Source organism: Sciurus vulgaris (genome assembly GCF_902686455.1).
Source record: "Sciurus vulgaris genome assembly, chromosome: 3".
Lineage (NCBI taxonomy): Eukaryota > Metazoa > Chordata > Mammalia > Rodentia > Sciuridae > Sciurus > Sciurus vulgaris.
In genome coordinates this window covers 155,711,785-155,729,639 of record NC_136463.1, presented here as the reverse complement: position 1 = coordinate 155,729,639, position 17,855 = coordinate 155,711,785, and the positions used below count along the sequence as shown (strand labels likewise).

The 17,855-nt window shown below is 35.1% G+C and overlaps 1 protein-coding gene and 1 pseudogene across 17 annotated transcripts in view; both read right to left on the bottom strand.

The window, feature by feature from the left end:
* The window catches only part of NBEAL1 (neurobeachin like 1), a 200,186-nt gene that overhangs the window by 111,336 nt on the left and 70,995 nt on the right, over nucleotides 1-17,855 (bottom strand). For 10 of the 16 annotated variants that reach the window (XM_079130555.1, XM_079130546.1, XM_079130556.1 and 7 more), the window contains 5 exons: nucleotides 5,774-5,860; nucleotides 3,723-3,809; nucleotides 1,591-1,689; nucleotides 920-1,500; nucleotides 59-191 (listed from right to left, as the gene is read on the bottom strand). In XM_079130555.1, coding sequence (XP_078986681.1) covers nucleotides 59-191; nucleotides 920-1,500; nucleotides 1,591-1,689; nucleotides 3,723-3,809; nucleotides 5,774-5,860 — 987 coding nt within the window. The remainder of the gene's footprint in view (nucleotides 1-58; nucleotides 192-919; nucleotides 1,501-1,590; nucleotides 1,690-3,722; nucleotides 3,810-5,773; nucleotides 5,861-17,855) is intronic. The other 6 variants (XM_079130554.1, XM_079130557.1, XM_079130560.1 and 3 more) reach the window with 3 other exon arrangements.
* LOC306655894 (importin subunit alpha-1-like) lies at nucleotides 6,569-16,708 on the bottom strand (annotated as a pseudogene). Its single transcript has one exon. The product of its transcript is annotated as an importin subunit alpha-1-like (transcript).

Below are 17,855 nucleotides of genomic sequence, written 5' to 3'. Positions count from 1 at the left end.
CGATGTTAAATACATAGATGTTTAAATACAAGTTAGATACGATGCCCCAAAGCCTTACCCAGAGGGAATCACAGAAACTGTGGTCAGGAAGCATAACTGTTGCATATTCTCTTTTGGTGCACACTGCCACAACCAACATACCTGAATGGGTAATAAAAGCTTCAAAACCCATGCCACCTCCTGTAAAAAAGCTAACATAAATATATAATATCAGAACTCCTGAAGGCAGCTGATCAGTTTCATCATCACTGAAGCCCACAAAACCATAAAGCCATCATGAACATCTTTATAAGCACTGCTGTAGCTTAAATTCTACTGCCACACATCACATCAGTCCAACCTTGTTTCAGAGACATTTTAAAAATCTTTTTTTTTTTTTTTTTTTTGGTATAAGAGTTAACAAATTATACAAGGCAGCATTATAACTAGAATTTCACTAGCAAACTATGACAAAACTAAAAATTTTCACTTCTTCAACATTCTTCCAAATAAAATTCAGAAAGCACACATAAAGATCTTAAAAATCACAAGTATTAAAAATTATTAGGTATTGCAGTCTGGATGGACATGCACATAGATTTTAAGGTCTTTCATATAAAAAGCGTATAATACCTTCAATGGGACACAAAGGTTATTACTGAAGTTTATTATTCCCTTCTTCTACATTTTTACAGTATTTGTAAGAAGAAAACATGTTTCCACACTAGCCTCAGAACTTAAGTAGCAAAATATTTGAGATATATAATTATTATTATAAAAATACATAACAAAGCACTTATAATTAAACTGTATGCAGCTAACAGACAAAAAAGCTTCAGATAAATTGTTGTACATTAAAATATTTATAGAGGCTTTTTCCTATTTAAGAATTGTAGCATATATACTGCTATTTATTTATATTCCAAAATTGTACCATTACCTGTATAATTGTTTTCTTTTTCCTCCTTTGTTAGCAACACCAAGAGTCGACTGATCCTGATCTAAACAAAACCAAGCACTGAAAGAAAAGGCAGATCCTGGCCATTTCTGTACGGGAGGCACAGAAATTCCTGTCATACTATGAGACAAATTAAAATACTGTAGTGCACTCTCTAGACTAAGTTTTCGGGCCATTGTCAGTATTGCTCGAGTCACAGGAGTGGTGTAAGGATGAATAAACTCAGAATGATCCACTCTCAGCAATCTTAGTAAGCAACGGATTTCTTCTGAGCTCACTGACTGACTCCCCAAGGAACCATAGATAGCAATCAAGTTCTCAGCACAAGTTCGATGAAGAGAAGAATGGGAATCAAGAGTTTCAATGATTCTAATTCCCATGTTTGCATTGACACATGTAGTTCGACTCTGCCTGTTAATGCAACATATTTTTTTCAACCAATCAGAGATGAAGATTTGTAGGTCATGGGATTCAAGCTCTGGAAGCCACTGGATAAGAAGCAAGAGAGGCTGGACATTACTAATGCCCAAAATCCCAACTGAAGTATGATCACCCTCTACAGCCTGAAAAAGCAACATAACAGATAAAAAGTTAGTTACCATTTTTGAAATGGAGATAAATTAGCTTCTTTCAAAAAAAGGTTAAAAACTTACCATGTTCATAAGTTCTTTAAGTAGTTCCAGTGGGGGCTGACCCAGAGATTTTAGTACTTCAAACATATGTGTATAACCAATTCTTTCTTTAAATATTTCCTAAAGGGGAAAACAATACATAAAAGCACATTTTAAATGCCTAGATTTGTTGAAATATTAAAAATATTGAATACAGATTTAAGCTAATGAACTTAATATTAAATAAAAAATTATAAATTCAATATTCTCATATTACATGTGTTCATCTTTACATAGAATCTATACATCTTCTGGAATATCAAAGTTATAATAATCTCTCAAAATGCAAAACAAAGTAAGCATAAATGTGTTTTAGAATTTTTTTATTATTTGCAGATTAGGGCAAATGACACTTAACTTTTTAAGTTGATTTTTTATTAATAGAGTATTAAGTGAAATTGAAACAAAAATAGAGGAAAAAATGAGAAGACTTGTGGGGAAGAGGAGTCAGATAATGGTCTCAAAGAACCAAAGAGTTCTGGCAATTTTAAGTAATGGCCAGAAAAAAAACTGAATACAAAGAGTTTTTCTCTGCTAAATAGTCTCAATGGTCTAAATTATCTGGAGTATTAATTCATTTTAGGAAGTTCTAAATTACATATATTTGTAAAACAGTAGGCACCTAATGTCATGCAGTAAAATATAAAGACAACCAACAAAACTAGAAAATACCAAATCAGTCCATTAAATTAGGCAGATGTACTTACACTCACTATAAAATCAAAAGATTTAAACAGAACCAGTAAAACTGGTTGTTTTTAGAAAGGGGAACTAATTGCACTGCAGGTCAAGGACAAGAGGAAAATATAACCTTTGGTTTTTAAACCATGCAAAGTATTACATAGTCAACAACTTCCTTACAGAAACTATTATTAAGTGGAGATTAAAATCAGAAGTCAGACTGTAAAATCCAAAAAGCTTATTCAATAGGAACCTAACCATGAGATACAGCAACATCCAGGGCAAAAGTTAGTTTTCTAAGACAAACCATCTAAGGAATACAACGTAAGGAAACGGGGAACAGGGAGTAATTAGTTCATTTCTGGTACCAGAAAAGTGAGGCATGAAAGATGTCAGAGGTAGGAGATAGGAAGGTAAAGCGGTAATAATGTCACTAACATCTACTGAGCACTTACCGTGTGCCTTGCACTTTAAAAAAAAAAAAAATTTTTTTTTACTTCTAGATGGACACGATATCTTTATTTTATTTATTTTTACGTGGTGCTGAGGATTCAACCCAGTGTCTCATGCGTGCTAGGCAAATGCTCTACCACTGAGACACAACTCCAGCCTCTGTTCAGCACTTTATATGGATGATCTTACTAAACATTATGACTACTCAATGAGATAGTTATCAGCATATAAGTAACTGAGAGCATAATTGAACAGGACAGTCAGAGGTAGTGAATGAGAAAGGACAGAAAACCCTGTGGGTTAGTGACTACAATCAAAGAAGCAGAATCCCCATGCCTACACAATTTGGAAAAATAAATCCCAAAGTCACAGGGCAGATTACAAGATCAATGTGAAAAATATTTATGTTATGGATAGTCATAAACTGATTAAATAGAGAAAGAGGTTTTCCTTATGAACGCAGGAAAACTATAATATAAAATTTACTTCCTTAATTAACAATAGACTCACTTAAAATGATCATTTCAACACCAGTGAAATTCTCCCATTCTTTGAAAAACACTGGAAATCTCCATTAGTTTACAATTCAGTCATCAATGTCTCTCTCTCTCTCTCTTTTTTTTAAGTTGTAGATGAACACAATGTCTTTATTTTACTTATTTTCCTTTTCTTTTTTTTTTTTTAAATGAAGTGCTAAGGATCAAACCCAGGGCCTCACATATGCTAGGCAAGCATTCTACTACTTGGCCACAACCCCAGCCCCATCAATGTCTTTTAAAATCCTTCTGTGTCCATAGGGCTTTGCTTGTCATTAAAATTATCAGTAAATTATTCTTACACTAAGAATAGGTATTTTGTGAACTGTTTTATTTCAGGTATTAAGTCACATGTATTATAAACTTTTACATATTACTTTGGGGTTTACAAACTGAAAGTTGGCATATCTAAGCCATTTCAAAGCTTGGGGAAATATGTTTTACCTTAGCAGCTGGAGATTTGTTCATTATTGCCGTCAAAGCCTGGATGGTTGACACTGCCAAACAATCCAACCGTCCCTGAAACGCCTGCTGAAGGAAACCAAGAAATCAATAGAAGTCAAGATTTTTATTCACTTAGGAAACCTCTGTTCTGAAAACCTGAAAAAATACTTAACATGCATTATATTCCTCCTCCTATGAAATGAATTTGTGAAACACTGTAACCTGCAAGAAAAGTTACCTACTTAACACAAGTCATATGTCAAGAAGAATAAGGCAAAATTCACTCATTACATTAAATGTTTTCAGGGGGGAAAAAACCCCACCCCACCAAGCTCAATGCATGCTTTTAAAAAGAATGGACAATCTCAAGAGGAAGGGAGGGAGGTCTATAACTGGAAATTCTATTGTGTTTTAATTTCCCTGCAAAGATATACTTTCCACACTCTATATTAAAATTGATCATCATACACCAACTAATCATCATCCTCATAATAAGTTATGTTTTATAAAAATGCAAATTTTGAGACAGCTTTGAAGAGAGAAATATGTATCTACAATCACTGTCATGTTTTTGAGAAGACAACCTTTAGTGCTAAAAATTTTAAGAATTACAAACTAGCTCCATTTTGTTTATGCTTCATTATAATCCAGACATATTAAATTCAAGGCACTACTTGTATAGCAAAAAAACATAAACTACCACATATTTAAAAACTGAACATGACTACTACTCATAGGATTAGCTTGAAAAGCATAAAATATTTATATGCCTATATATGTCTTCCATAAAAGCACAGAATAAGAACTAGAAAGATGTAAAAATAAATAGTCCTGAAAATCTGCTCTGGGGAATATATGATTGCAATCTGAAGTCAATCAATTCACAAATAGATTTTCCTCTCCATCTCCCAGCAAACAAATTCAAATGCAAAGGGAACTGATTAGATCTTTGTAGTGTTAAACTAAGCTCTACCACCTTTAGGTAGGGTATTTAATCTAAAATTCTGATTTTTGTTGATGCTGTTTATTAAATAATATTATTTAGAATAAACATGTATGTAATAAATATTACAGTACTTATTAAACATTCTGCATATAACAGAATTTCATACAGATAAGATCTATGCTAGATTTTATTCAAGAGTAAGCCAAAAAGACCTCATTATATCCACCATTTGGAACTGTAACAAACTTCTACAAGACTATTATAATTATTTTATTAATCTGTATAAGTAGGCTTAAATGGGACTAAACATGTATAGAGAAATCTAAAAGAGTACTCTGTAAATTGGTATTTCACATTGAGAAAATAATAAGACTAAAACATAGTTTATTTTTATACCATAACTCTGTTAACTAGAACATTAATATAATGTTAATAAAAGATGTAGTTCTCTTACATTTTAGAAAAGAAAATTAACAAAGCAAACTTTATTGGTAGTTTTTTCCAAATTAATTTACCTAACACACAAGAAGCAACACAAATTATGTAATTTTGCTTTATTATCTTCATACCAGAGTTGAATTTTTAGAATAGAAAAAGTTGAGTTTATGCAAATTTAATATTCAGAGTTCAGCATCTTCTTCCCTTCCTCCAAGATTCAGGTTGTCCATTGAATTATAATCATTATTTGTCAATAAGAAGCAAAGAATCAAAATATTAACAATGACCATACATATTCACAAACAAAGTCCTGAGATCCCGATTAAACAATAGTGCTTAGAAAAGGAAGCCCCCAAAATATGAAGTCACCATCAGGTAGACAGCACCAATACTGGGATCCCATTCCTGTACTTTATATCTCCTCAAACTGAAGAGAACACACATGCACAGATGGCATTTTACTCATTGTTTCTATTAACCACCAAGATAGTTATCCTTTAAGAGAAAGTAATTCTTAACATTTAAATAATTTTCAAAAATAATTGATGAATACTAGAATTAGATAATGTTTATGTATTTTAAGAAACAAGAAGAAAAGTACAGGAAAGTTATTCCCATTGACTGATTTTGGACTTCAGCTGAAACAAGATGCAGGCTTTGTAGATACCTGTTCCTCATTCATTTCTGTCAGTAATTTGTTGGCAAGGTCTTTCTCGTTCTTGTCTGCCACCTTATTATTAGCATTTAAAAACAGCTGTTAAAAACAGAGACAAGAATAATGGAGATAGAAAATTAAATTGTTACCTATAAGCAGAATTAAACCTAAATGGATTCCCACGTTTCTTGAAAACCAATCCAAGAATCCACTTGTGAAGTATATCGCTTCCAGAAATTGCAGATTATTTGCTTGTTGGGTAACAAACTAATATTAGTTTATACATTATATGACTAATTATCATAGATACAATTCACCCTTAGAACTCAAAGTTACGAGCTGGGGCTGGGGCTCAGTGGTAGAGCACTTGACTAGCATGTGTGAGGCACTGGATTCGATCCTCCGCACTCCATAAAAATAAATAAATAAAGGTACTGTGTCCATATACAACTAAAAAAATTAAAAAAAAAAAAAGAACTCAAAGTTACTAGGATAAGAAATAACAGTAATTAAAATTAGTTAATACTCCTAACTTCTTACAGAAACAAGAAAATGTCTCATAGAGGAAGAGGAAAGCTGCTACTGAGATAGACTCCATATATTACAGTAAATAATAATGCACTTAATAAAAGTAAGTTTGTGAAATACTATTTAACTATTGAAAGAGTTGTACCTGGAAATACTTCTCATAGTCTCAAAAAGGCTAATGTAGGGCTGGGGATATAGCTCAGTTGGTAGTGTGCTTGCCTTGCATGCACAAGGCCCTGGGTTCGATCCCCAGCACCACAAAAATAAATAAATAAAAAGGCTAATGTATAACCCCATAAGTGAGGTCAGGGTACAGCATTTCCCAAATTTTTCTCACTGCACATCATATCAGAATACTATAAAACAATATTCTCCAAAGTTGTAAAGAATTGAACTTATATTAGTTTATATTCTAGAAAAGGAGATTGGTATTAACTATGACACACATGGGGATTACCCTTTTCAGAATGAAAAAAAAAAAGGAATCAAGTATTTTAATTTTAGACTATTTGTTGTTTTGTTCTATGGTACTGGGATTGAACCCAGTGGCATTCTATCATTGAGCTATATCCCCTGTCATTCTTCATTTTTGTGTTTATTGATTAGATGTTTATTAGTAATTAATTGATTGCCAGCACCATCATCCTCTGACAGAAATTCTTCCCCTTACCCACACGGGAAGTGGAAAACCCCCTGTAAGGAAGAGAATTCTATTCTATAAAACTTGAGTTATGTGGTAGCCAAAAATAAAAATATCTGCTAACAGGGAATTGGTAAAAAGATTACAGTACATGTACTTAATATCACATCGTGTAGACATTAAAGTCATGGCACATGGAAATAGTAATATGTATTACATGAATCAAAAGCATGAGAATATATGTACAAAATGCTCAGATAAAACTTCAAAATATAGTTGAACTTGGGGGATTCAAGATGGCAGAGTAAAGGAAGGCTGCATTCCTAGTTGCTCTGTGGATTGGGATTCAAGCAGCAGGAGTACTGCTTCTCAGTGAGTTGAGTGAAAGAGGGAGTTCACTAAAATTCAATATTGGATGTGTTGTAGAGACTCAGAAATTTTGGTAAAATGAACAAAGAAGAAAGAGTGCACTGAACCTGAGGCAGTCGTGGAAGGAGCAGAAGAGCTGGTTCACCACAGAAGGAGAACACAGAGAAACAGATTTGGTATGGAAAAACGGGATCAGAAAAGAGGCCTGAACTTAGCTGATTCAGAGGCTGTACTATGCACTGGTGCTTGAAAAGTACTCTGTTTCCGAACAGGCCCAGGACAGCTGAAGGTGGGAATCATCTTGAAGCAGTTGCACTACTTTCTGCTGCAGAGCCAGGACACTGCCATGCTGTCCTCAAGTGCCTGCTAGGGGCCTAGGATGTATCTAGAGAATGGGAGCAAAACAGGCACAGAGAAGATTGTACCCAGGGGGATTCAAGTCAGAAAAGTGAAGAGGAGCCCTATTCACTTCTTCTTCGAGTCTGGTGGCTTACATGATCAACTGAAGTGGTTTGAGAATCTGAAGATGTAGGTGTAAATACACTCAAGGACTAGTCTTGGGACGTCAGAGTGTGTAGAGGACTAGCTCCCCTGCCTCAGTAGTGGAATTCTTGGGAGGCTCCTGGGATAGATTCCAGGCCCTATGGGTGCATTAATTGAATCTCTCCAGAAAGACACTACCCATCAAAGCCCCTGAGGCATTAGACCTAAATCCCACCCACCTGAACTCCCCTCCTAAAACTGTACATCAGCTTCACCCTGCAAGTGCACCAAACTGGTCTGTATGGATAAAACTTTGACTGACACTACTTCCCAATCTGTCCCACCTTATATTGGTGAAAAGGGAAGCTGAGAATTGATGGAATGTGTTGTTACATATTTGCACATGCAGACAATGTAAAAGAATATAATTTGGGTGGAGCTGGTGTTGTAGCCTGGTAGAACACTTGCCTAGCATGCATCAGGCACTGGGATCAACTCTCAGCACCGCATATAAACAAAGCAAAGGTCCACTGACAACTAAAAAATAAATTAGAAATTTAAAAAAGTTTTAAAAAATAAAAGAAAAGAATATATGGTTGGGGTTGTGGCTCAGTGGTAAAATGCTTGCCTAGCGTGGGTGAGGCACTGGGTTCAATTCTCAGCACTGTATAAAAACGAATAAATAAAATAAAGGTATTGTGTCCCTCTACAACTAAAAAAAAAAAGAAAAATTAAACAAAATAAATAAAATATAATTTGGCTAACGTCACTTCCCAGCACTTTCTCCTCCCTCCCTGTCTTCTACCCCTTGGTGCCTTTCCTTTACTGATCTCCCTTTGATTTTCAGATCCACCCCACCTTTCTTTTCCTTTTTCCTCCCTAGCTTCTGCATATGAAAGTAAACATATGATCCTTAACCTTCTGAGTCTGATTTATTTTGCTTAACCTGATCATCTCTAGTTCCATCCATCTTCCCGCAAATGCCATAACTTCATTTTTCCTTATGGTTGAATAAAACTCATTTCTGTATGTGTACCACATTTTCTTTATTCATCTATCTGTTAATGGAAACCTAAGCTGGCTCCATTGTTTGGCTGTTGTGAATTGTGTTGCTACAAACATGAGAATGCATGTATCACTGTAGTACGATGACTTTAATTCTTCAGATGGAGCTGGGTCATATGGTGATTCCATGCCTAGTCTCTTCAGGAGCCTCCATACTGATTTCCATAGTGGTTGTACTAATATACAGTCCCACCAACAGTGTCAAAGTGTTCCTTTTTCTCCACATCCTCTCTAGCATTTATTATTATTTGTATTCTTGTTGACTGCCATTCTGCCTGATGTGACATGAAATGTTAGTGTACTTTTTTTTTTTTTAAGTAGAAAAGGGTGGAATTTAATCTTTATTTACAGGACACTGTTAGATATGAAATTCCACATAGAAATAAGAAACTCATCTAGAGCAAAAGTTTCATACAGTATGTACAGTTTGGAACTGTTCAAATATAGTTTTGTTGTAAAAAGTGCTACAATAACAAACCACATTTAAAAAGAGCTCTTAGTAGAGAAACAGTAAGACAAACTTATAACAAACATAGTTCACAACAAACTTCATGCCTCAGCTGTATAGCCTAGCAGTTAAAGGTCCCAGGAGTCTCATCCTGAACTTGGAAGGTATAGCCTTCAGAGGTAGTTTTGGTACAACATTTGAACTTCCTCTACTGAAAAATATTACTCAATCAAGTTTAATGAGGCCTTGTATACAGACTCATTTTCATGGTTCTGTAGAGCTTCAATTTGTCCAAGCCTCCACATTCTTATTCATTATACTCAGTTTCTCAGTTTCACCTAGTTTCTCAGCAGCCTGAAAGATAGTTGAAATGGCATCCAGAATAACCAGAATAATTTTGGTATCTCTCGCAGTTAAGAGGTTCATCAATGGTTCTATTATGCCACAATGAACAAGGTATACAATCTGTTCAACTATCCCACCACTTGTATAATTGGTCACAGCCCATACAGCCTCTTTGAGTGTCTTAAAGTCTGCCTTAGAGAGAACACCAACGAGAAATGGGACTAATCCATGATTGACAACTTGCTGTATCTGGTCCTGTCGGCCAGCTCTGATGTTTGACATTGTCCATGTACAGTTTGGAAATGTTCAGAAGCTTCCTTCTGAATATTAGTTTTGGGGTTAGTTAGCAGGCTTGGAAAGACTGCAAGTGCACCTGCATCTATCACAACCTGAGTCTGTTCATCTGTTCCAGTCACAATATTCCCTATAGCTCGTAAAGCAGGAGTCACAATTGGCAATTCAGAAGCTCCCAGAAGCTTCCCAAGTTGGGGCACGACTCCTGTTTTCACAACCATTTCAATACATTCATTTGGACTATCAGTAAGGTAGGAAATAGCCCAGCAGGTATCCGCGAGTACTTCTGGATTATCATGATGCAGGAGACAAACTAAAATGGGAAGAATTTGTTCAACAGCATCTAATGGGGGTGCAGGAATCTTGTTGCAACAAAGGTTTGAAAGGGTCCAGGTGAGATTACATAAGTAACCACATGCTAAAGTTGACATATCAGGAACTGCAAGAAGAGCCACCAGGGGGTCCACTGTGCCTCATTTGATAACCAAGTCTTGGAAAACTGAACCATCACCTGAAATGTTTCCTAGAGCCCATATAGCTTGTTCACTGACGTGAGCATGCAGAGATGCCAAGAGAGAAATGAATACTGGGATAGCACCTCCATCCACCACAGCCTTGGTCTGTTCTGATGTCCCAGGAGCAATGTTAGTGAGAGCCCACGCAGACTGTAACGGAATGGGACTACAATCAGTTCTGCCCAAAAAGGACACAAATTTTAGAATCAAACCAGCCTGGAATATGTTGTCTATGGAAGGGCTGTTTTTCCCAAGAAAGCAATTTTCTAGCATCTTGAGTAGCTTGGAGTTGGTTTTCCAAATTGTTGCTGTTTATGCCTTTGACAATGTCATCAACAGATCAATTCATAGTGCCCTGGTTGTTGCGGTTTTCCTGTAGTGGTGAAGTAGCACCATCAGGAAAAGAACTTACATTTCTCCTTTTTAGCATCTGGTCATCCTTCTTAGGTTTCCTCAGCTCCACATTAACTTCTATTCGGCACTGCCTCATTTCTATACCGTCTTTTCCCTTGTTCTTGAATCTGTTAAGTCGGGCAGCTGGTGAATTAGCATTTTCATTGGTGGACATGGTTATGAGACAAAAGAAGAAAGCTGCACAGTGGGCTCAGGCTTCCAGAGGAGGCGGCTCACAGGTTGCGGATCAGCTGCCCTCGAAACATCCACCGTGGCTACCCCAGAGACGGTGTCTTCAGTGCACTTTTGATTTGCATTTCCTTAACTATTAGTGATGTTGACCATTTTTTCAAAAATTTGTTGGCCATTTGTATTTCTTCTTTTGAGAAGTCTCTTTAATTCTTGCCCTTTTATTAGTTGAATTACTTGATTTTCTGAACTCTTTATATATTCTAGATGTTAATCCTCTGTCAGAAGAGTAGGTAGCAACAATTTTCTCCCATTCTGTGGGTTCTCTTCATATTCCTAACTATTCCTAACTTGCCTACCCTCCTAGCACATTTTCTTTTCTACTAATTAACTGTATTTTACCATCTTTCAGAGTTAATTGGTTTATAGAACTCCTTCCCCCCCACCATTAATGCTGATATAATTATTACTGTTGTGGATGACATGTTTGACACCTGCTGTTTGATTTAAAGTCAGACCTAGTTCATAATTATTGTTGACAACAGGTGATCCCACCATTTCTATTTTTTGTGGTAATTAATGTTGTAGATGTCATAGTAGGAACTGAGTATTTACTTTAATGCTGTATATTTTTTGCCTCAGTTGTTGCTATGGTTTGCTTTGCCCTGTTCTGTGAGGTGCAGGGATCTAGAAAGACAAGTTTATAGGGTAGCTACGTGGCTGCTGAACTAAATTTAACCAAAAAACAGCACATCTTGATCCACACACAAATTAATGATGCTCTATCTTCAGCTATACTTTAATACAAAGAATCGAAGCAACAAAAACCCAAACTAACACTCAGGCCTCAAGTAGAAATAGATAGGGGTGGGTGGACCCCCAGGTCCCATCTACAGATGTCCACTGCTACAGCAAAAACAGAATTAACCTAAAGGCTATAGATAACATATCTACAAGGGGGCCAAAATCTAGATCACGCTAGGATGCTTTGGCAAGTGAAGACTCTGCCAACACAGAATGCAAGAAAGATGAACAAACAAGGTAACACAAGACCTCACAAAATTCATAATTTACTGGCAACTGATCCCAGAGATAATGAAGTAGATGGAATATCTGATTTAAAAAATTTAAAAGAATCATTATAAAAATGATCAATAAATTCCAAGAGAACAGAAAAATAAATGACTGAATTAAAATAGTCAGTACATGATATGTATGAGAAATTCAACAAGGAAATGGAAATACTGAAAAAGAACCAACTAGAAATACTGGAAATGAAAGATATAATATATCAAATAAAATGTTCAATTGAAAGTCTCTCTAATAGAGTATACCATGCTGAAGACAAAGTAGCCAGCCTTTAATTCGGACAGTATTAAAGAAAAAAAAATAAGTAACCAAGATCAGAATATACAATAATGTTGGGAAAACATTAAGAAATCAACTTTAAGAATCAAGGAGGGTTGTGGGATGCAGGGTAATGGAATGGATAACCTCTTCAGGGAAATAATAAGAGAACAATTTCCAAACATTCAGAATGAGATGGACATCCAGATACAGGAGGCATTCAGAACCACAAATAAACAAAATCAACAAGGAACCTCTCCAAACACATTAAAATGCCTAGCATACAGAACAAGGATAAAATTTTTAAAGTCTTAAGAGAAAAATGTCAGGTCACATTTAGAGGCAAGTCTATTAAAATCACTTCTGATTTCTCAGTACAAATTCTAAAAATCAGAAGGGCTTGGGATGATGTGTTCCAAGTTCTGGGGGAAAAAAAAAAAAAAAACAGGTCAACCAACACTGCTATATCCAATAAAGTTATCCTTCAAAACTGAAAACGAAATAAAAATCTTCCAAGATAAGGAGAAACCAAAAGAATTCATGACTACAAAACCAGCACTAGAGAACTTACTTAAAGAAATACTGCATTTGTTAGACAAAAAACAAACGCAAGCTCACGAATGAATAAATCTCATGTGAAAAGTAGCAAAGCAAATGAGAAACAGGACTAAACTAAACATGACAAATAAATCAAAATATCTCAAATTAATAAACATCTCTCTATAATAACACTGAATGTAACAGGTCTCAAACTCTTCAATTAAAAGACGTAGGCTTGGGCTGGGGTTGTGGCTCAGTGGTAGCATGCACGCCAAGAATGTGTGAGGTCCTGAGTTCAATCCTCAGTACCACATAAAAATAAAATAAAGGTATTATGTCCACCTACAACTAAAAATATATATTTTAAAAAAAGACATAGCTGGAAGAATGGATTGAAAAACAAGACTCAACTGTATATTTTTTGTCAGAGATGCACCTTACAGGCAGACAGCCACTGGCTGAAAGTGAAAGGATGCAAAATGATATACCATGTGAGTGAAGCCTGAAAACAAGGAGTAGCTACTCTCATAACTGACAAGGCAAATTTCAAACCAAAATTAGTCAAAAGAGACAAAGAAGGTCACTTCATACAGGTAAAGGGAAAAATCCAACAAGAAGACATAATAATAAATTTGTATGCCCTAAATGTGGGTGCAACCCATTACATAAAAGAGATACTACTCAAATTGAGGCCTCAGATAGAACATAGTACAATAATACTATGAATACTTCAATATGCCTCTCTCACCATTTGATAGGTCATTCAAAAAAAATTTCAGTAAAGACTCTTTGTACCTGAAAAACACTATATTTCAACCACAAATAGCTGAATAGACTTTTCTTCTCAGTGACTCATGGAATCGTCTTCAAAACAGATCATGTTTTAAGCCACTTTAGAAAAGCAGTTCTTAGCAACTACAAAAAAATATTGATATAATTCCTTGAATCTTATCAGATTATAATAGATTATTCGTAATTAGCATGACAAACCCTACAGAAACTATATAAACACACGGAAATTGAACAATATATTTTTGAATGAAGAATGGGTGATAGAAATCAAAGGAGAAATTTAAAAATTCTTTGAAGTCAAATGAGAATAGTGATACAGCATACTAGAACCTTTGGGACAACATGAAGGCAGTTCTAAAGAAGAAAGTTCATAGCTATTAGAGCCTACATAAAAAAAATCAGGAAGATCCCAAATAAACAACATAATGATGGATCTCTAGGTCCTTGAAAAATAAGAACAAATCAATTCCAAAACCAATAGAATGAAGGAAATTATTAAGACCAGAGTGAAATCAATGAAACTGAGAAAAAAAATATAAAGGATCAATAAAATGAGAGGTGGTTCTCTGAAAAGATAAACAAGATAGATGAGCCCTGAGCCAAACTAATCAAAAGAAAAGAAGAGAATATCCAAATTTAATAAAATTAGAGATGAAAAAGGAGAAATCACCACAGACATCACATAAATATAGTGGATCATTAGGGACTATTTAAAAAACTTAAACTCCAATAAGTTGTTACACCTAGAAGAAATGGATATATTTCGAGATAAACATGAGCCGCCAAAATTGAATCAAGGGGACACTGTTTGGAGCAGTGATTTCAATCACCATATCTGACTGTCCATGGACAGGACATGACTGTGCTGGGAACTTCTTGTACAAAGGGCAAGTTGAGGCTGCCCAGGAGCTATGGTGACACCCTGTTCAAAAGAGGTTTTGTGCATGCCACGGCACTACCAGTCTCAACCCTGAATTCAGACACCAGCTACAGGGAGAAAATAATTGGAAGTGCAAGTTAATTATAATTGGGTTACCCAGGACTTCGTCCTTCATCCTGCATGCTTTGAAGGAACAGACTCTAGGTTGTTCATCCATCATAAGGGAAAAATAACCATCAGGTCCCAGCTCTTCTGTCTACATTTGTCTTTTTGTCTTTTCCCATCTCCCATTATCCCTTGTGACCATGCAGTCGCAGAATATAGAAAATTTAAACAGATCAATAGCTTATAATGAGATAGAAGCAGTATATAATGTCTTCCAGTAAAGAAAAGCCCAGGACCAGATGAATTATCATGTAAAAAGACCAGAATACATCTATTACTTCTGAGAGAACTGCTGTTTTTCAGTATAATATTCTCCATATAGTCCAGAAAGCAGGGTTGAAGGGAATCAAAAAAAAAATTAGCCAGTTTGAGATAATTATGTATAAGATAGTAGGAAGTAATCCATTTCAGTTGATTTTACAAAAATGATTAAAGCAAACAAATTTGAGGAGGAAAGAAGTTCAGTTTAGAAATTTTTCCTTTTGTAAAATAGTTTATTTTTTGAGAGAGATGGACAAGTGAGATATTGTATGTTAGCTGTTACTTTAAAAAAAATTTTTTTTTAGTTGTGGGTGGACACAATACTTTTATTTTTACGTGCTAAGGATCAAACCCAGGGCCTCATGCATGCTAGGAGAGCGTCCTACCACTGAGCCACAACCCCAGCCCTAGCTATTACTTTTAATGGATTTATAATCTCATGATGGAAAGCAGGTTAATATCCATAAAAGTTATAAAACATTAAAATCTGTGTTTTTTTTTTAAGTTGTAGATGGACACAATACCTTTATCTTATCTATTTATTTTTATGTGGTGCTAAGGATCAAACCCACTGCCTCACACATACTAGAAGAGTGCTCTACTACTGAGCCACAATTCCAATCTCATAACAAAGATTTGTAAAAACCAAAAAATAACTGTGTCCAACAAAGAAAAGCCCAGGACCAGAAGGATACTCAGCTTAATTCCATAAAACCTTTAAAGAGGAACTAATGCCAGTACGCCTCAAATTATTCCATGAAATATAAAGGGATGAAACACTTCCATATTCATTCTATGAAGCCAGTAAAACATTCATTCCAAAACCAAATGAGGACACATCAAGGAAAGAAAACTACAGATAAGTATCCCTAATGAATGCAGATGCAAAAATTCCTTAATAAACTATTAACAAATTGTGTTCAGCAACATATTAAGAAGACTATACATCACAACCAAGTTGATTTTATTCCAGAGATGAAAGATGGTTTAATACACACAATTCAAATAAATGTAATTCATCACAAAAACAGAATTAAGGACTTAGTCATCTCAATAGATGACGGGAAGGCCTTTGACAAAATTCAATACCCATTCATGATAAAAACACTGAAGAAACTAGGGATAAAAGGAACCTATCTAAATATCAGAAAGGCTGTATGTGAAAAACTAAAAGTCAATCTCATAGTAAATGGGGAAAAACAAAGTATTTTCTTTAAAATCTGGGACAAGAATGTTTACTCTCACTACTCTTGTTTACTATAGTGCTAGAAATTTTAGTGAGAGCAATTAGGCAACAAAAAGAAATAAAAGGGATTAAAATAGGAAAAGAAGAAGTCAAATTATCAGTCTTTGGAGATGATTTGACCCTATACTGACAAGATCCAAACAATCCACCAAAAGACTTCTGGAGTTAATAAACAAATTTGGCAAATACCAGATTACAAAATCAACACACAAAAATCAACAGTTTTCCTATATACCAACAACAAATATGATGAGAAAGAAATCAGGAAAACAATTCCATGCACAATAGTCTCAAAACAACAACAAGGAATACACCTAACCAAGGAGGCAAAAGACCTCTACAATGAGAAGTATAGAACAATGAAGAAAGAAATTGAAGAGCTCCAAAGATGGAAAGACCTCACATGTTCATGGACAGGCAGAATTAATATTGTTAAAATGGCCATATTTGCCCCTCAATTGCTGAATGGATAAAGAAACTGTAATATATATATATATATATATAAATATATATATATACACACACACACACACACACACACACACACACACACACACACACCATGGAATATTACTCAGCCATAAAGAATGATAAATTTATGGCATTTGCAGGCAAATGGTTGCAGTTGGAGAATATCATGCTAAGTGAGATAAGCCAATCTCAAAAAACCAAAGGACGAATGATCTCACTGATAAGCGGATGATGACACATATAGGGGGTGGGAAGGGGGCAAGAATGGAGGAAGGAGGGACTCTATAGAGGGATAAGAGGGGTGGGAGGGGTGGGGGGAGGAAAAAAAACAGAATGAATCAAAAACTATTACCCTAGGTAAATGTATGATTACACAAATGGTATACCTCTACTTCATGTACAGAGAAACAAAATGTATCCCATTTGTTTACAATAAAAATGAATTTAAAAAAATAAATAAAACAGAATGATTTTATAAAAAAAAAAAGGCCATACTACCAAAAGCAATATACAAATTCAATGCAAACTCCATCAAAACACAATTGACATTCTTCACAGAACTAGAAAAAAACAATCCTAAAATTCATTTGGAAGACTAAAAGACTCAGAATAGCTAAAGCAATTTTAAGACAAAAAAGCAAGGCTGGAGGCATCATAGTGTCTGACTTCAAATTATACTATAGTTATAGTAACAAAAACTGCATGGTACTGTCATGAAAACAGACACACAGATCAATGATATATAATAGAAGACACAGAGACAATCTCACACATCTACAGTCATCTGATGCTTGACAAAGGGTGACAAAAACATACAGTGGAGAAAAGACAGACTTTTTAACGAAGAGAACTAGGGAAACTGGTTATCCATATGTAGAAGAATGAGACTATATATCCTTATCTCTCACATTACACAAAAATCAACTCAAAGTGGATAAAAGACCTAGGAATTAGACCAGAAACTATGCAACTCCTTGAAGAAAACATAGGGTCAATATTCCAAGATATAGGCCCAAGCAACAACTTTCTCAATAGGAACCCTAAAACTCGGGAAATAATACCATGAATTAATTATTAAGATGGCATCAAATCAAAATGCTTCTGTACTTCAAAGCCGAGAAAG